This window comes from Merops nubicus, unplaced genomic scaffold (genome assembly GCF_000691845.1).
Source record: "Merops nubicus isolate BGI_N331 unplaced genomic scaffold, ASM69184v1 scaffold19669, whole genome shotgun sequence".
In the NCBI taxonomy this organism is placed as follows: Eukaryota; Metazoa; Chordata; class Aves; order Coraciiformes; family Meropidae; genus Merops; species Merops nubicus.
The window spans coordinates 1,228-3,741 of NW_008633331.1; the positions used below are offsets into that span (position 1 = coordinate 1,228).

General features: G+C 49.0%; 1 protein-coding gene across 1 annotated transcript in view; it reads right to left on the reverse strand.

Annotated features, from left to right (window-relative positions):
- Positions 1-1,047: 1,047 nt before the first annotated feature.
- Positions 1,048-2,514, reverse strand: part of DNAH10 (dynein, axonemal, heavy chain 10) — a gene marked incomplete at its 5' end in the record, with an annotated part of 55,350 nt that continues 53,883 nt past the window's right edge. Inside the window, 2 exon segments of the mRNA XM_008948229.1 lie at positions 1,048-1,194; positions 1,593-1,738. Coding sequence (XP_008946477.1) covers positions 1,048-1,194; positions 1,593-1,738 — 293 coding nt within the window.

Sequence of the window (2,514 nt, forward strand, 5' to 3'; positions counted from 1 at the left end):
AGGAGAGGAACACAAATTTTACCTTTTTGTTTTTCTTACATTCTGATCAGCACCTCCAGCTCACCTCTGCTTCACTCTTGTCTGCAGCCTCTGAGTAGGACCAGCAAGAAACAATGGCTCCCAAATGCTGCTAAGCTTATGATGTGCCTTCAAAAACTTGGAACGCATAATCTCTGTGAAAGCTGATGAAGGATCCCTGCCTGCCCTCGGTCCTGCCCCGTGCCAGCTGTAGTCTGCCCCTCGTGAGCTTTTCCTGCAGCTGTGTGTTGGTGTGTGTCTCCCTCCGGAGCCTTGGAGCGCTCTCAGCTTCCCCAGAAAGGCACTGGTGGGGTGACAAAAGCTGTTCTTCCCAACTGTGGTACTGCTAAATTTCCTGTGCAGCATGACACCTTCCAGCAGGGCTGTCCCCAGTCGGAGAGGGGTTGAACACCCACGAGCCCACCCCCGTGCACCCTCACCACTCGGTCACTTGCTGTTCTGAAGCCCAAGAACACTCCTCTGTGTTACACCTTGGCTGCGTGGTGGTAGGGAGGGATCAGGAGAAGCTGCTCCTGGAGAAGGCTGGTTAAAGGAAGGTTGTTGTTCTGTGGTTTACTGTGTGTAAGTGGTTTGCATTAACCAGCCGTGGGTTTGGCTTTTTTGGTGGTTGTTGCCATATTTTTGTGGCATTCTGTTGTATGCTGGATGGACCCTGCCACTTGCTCCAGGCTGATGGAGGGCAGTGCTTCGAAGCACAGCAGAAGTGATGCTTTGGGCAATTAAAAACATTTCTTACAACCATACAGGCAACCCTTGGTCTTTGTGTGTGCAAGATGAACTCATTATCACCTTTGTATGCAGAGAGCAGCTTGGAGCTGGTCTAAAAGGAAATGGAAATGACAAAAGACTTTTCAAATGTGTTTATTGGTAGCACAGGCTAGGTCCTGTGGTACTGTTTGAATTCAGGTGTGCCTAAGTGACCACTACCCGGCCCACAGGGGGAATCTCTGCCTAGTTTGATTTCCTCCCCTCCACAAAGGGTTGGATTCTAGTGCCAGTTTCACAGTCTCACTCTGCATTCAAGGTGAGACAAACTCCTTGCAGGACCCAATGGGAAATGTGCTTTGTAGTGTAAAGATCAGCTTCAAAAACCAGGCCAACACCCATGGCGTTCCTTCGCAGGGAGGTCGTGTACACGGGTGTCCGGAGGGTGTTCTGAAAGAGCAGGGAGAAAGAAGGACATGGAGTAGTGCTTAAAGTGATACAGGGAACTGGAAGCAAGAAGGGCTCCAGGAGAGATGACAGCCTTCAGAAGTAAACATCCTTTATGTCACTAAATGGTAATGGGAAATAATTAAAAGGACAGTGGGAGCACAATAGCATCCCAAGATTCCTGTCCCATGCTGCCTGACTGGAGAGAGGTAACAAATTAACCCCAGTGGGTGTCACCCTTGGAAAGGCAAAGCTTTAATGATGGCTAATGCAAGCAGAAGTGTTAAACCCCACTTCATATTCTAGTGGCAATGATAATACACTGCGGTGTGTGCAGTGTGGCCACAGAAGGGTGTTAAGAAGCTCATCAGCCCCTGTGCCCCCCCTCCCAGGAGCAGTACCTGGAGCCTGAGCCGGTGCGCTTCCATGGGGATGATCTTCAGAACAGGCAGCTCCACCACCAGCACCCCGGGCTTGCTCCTGGTCAGGCAGCCGTGCTCCATGTCCCAGTCTGCTCCTTCCAGAAACAGGCCCGACACAAAGCAGCCTGTGCAGGCAGAAGAGGCAGCACCTCCTGTAAAGTGAGCTCCTCAAACGCCCCCATCGGTCTGAGCTACACTTCCCTGGTGACCACACCCCCTGCCTGTCACACTGCAGCTGCACAGGCACAGTTCTCTGCACTGGTTGGTTTTATCACACAGCTACTGTCACCTACACAGGATAAACATTATTAGGACTAAATACTGATTTGTTTGCAGTGTTCTTCCCCATAGTGGGTGCCAGCCACTGGTTCCTTGCCCAAGCCACAGTGAAGCTGTAGGAGCTCTGCAGCTTCCCTGGGACCTCTCTGTTGGATCAGGCTGACAGAGGGTGGGGTGGAGTTGTTCTGGTACAAATACCAGCGTTCTGATGAAATGGTAAATAAAGAATAGATAAGGCTTTGAGGTGACTTCTATTTTGAATTAAAAGTTCAATTTAGCAAAACCAATCAGATTCTTCCTCTGTTTCCAGTCAGATCCAGTGCTCAAAAGCGTTGCTGCTTGGCTGTCCCTCACCCAGCATTTGGTATATTTAGCAATTAGAGCAGTGCTAGTCATAGAGATTTCATAGAGTTACACAATAAATCACACAAGGTCTTACTTACTTTTTGTTTAAATATATTTCAATATATTATTTGTGGTGTAAATAGATCTTTGTAAACCTGCTAGGCCAGGTAATGTTCTAGCTGTTAAAAAGAAGGAGAGCACAATGGAGAGGTGTAAGTTCAAACAGTGGTGAAAAGAGCTGAAGAAAGCTCCACCCCAGAGCATGCAGGAGCTCAGC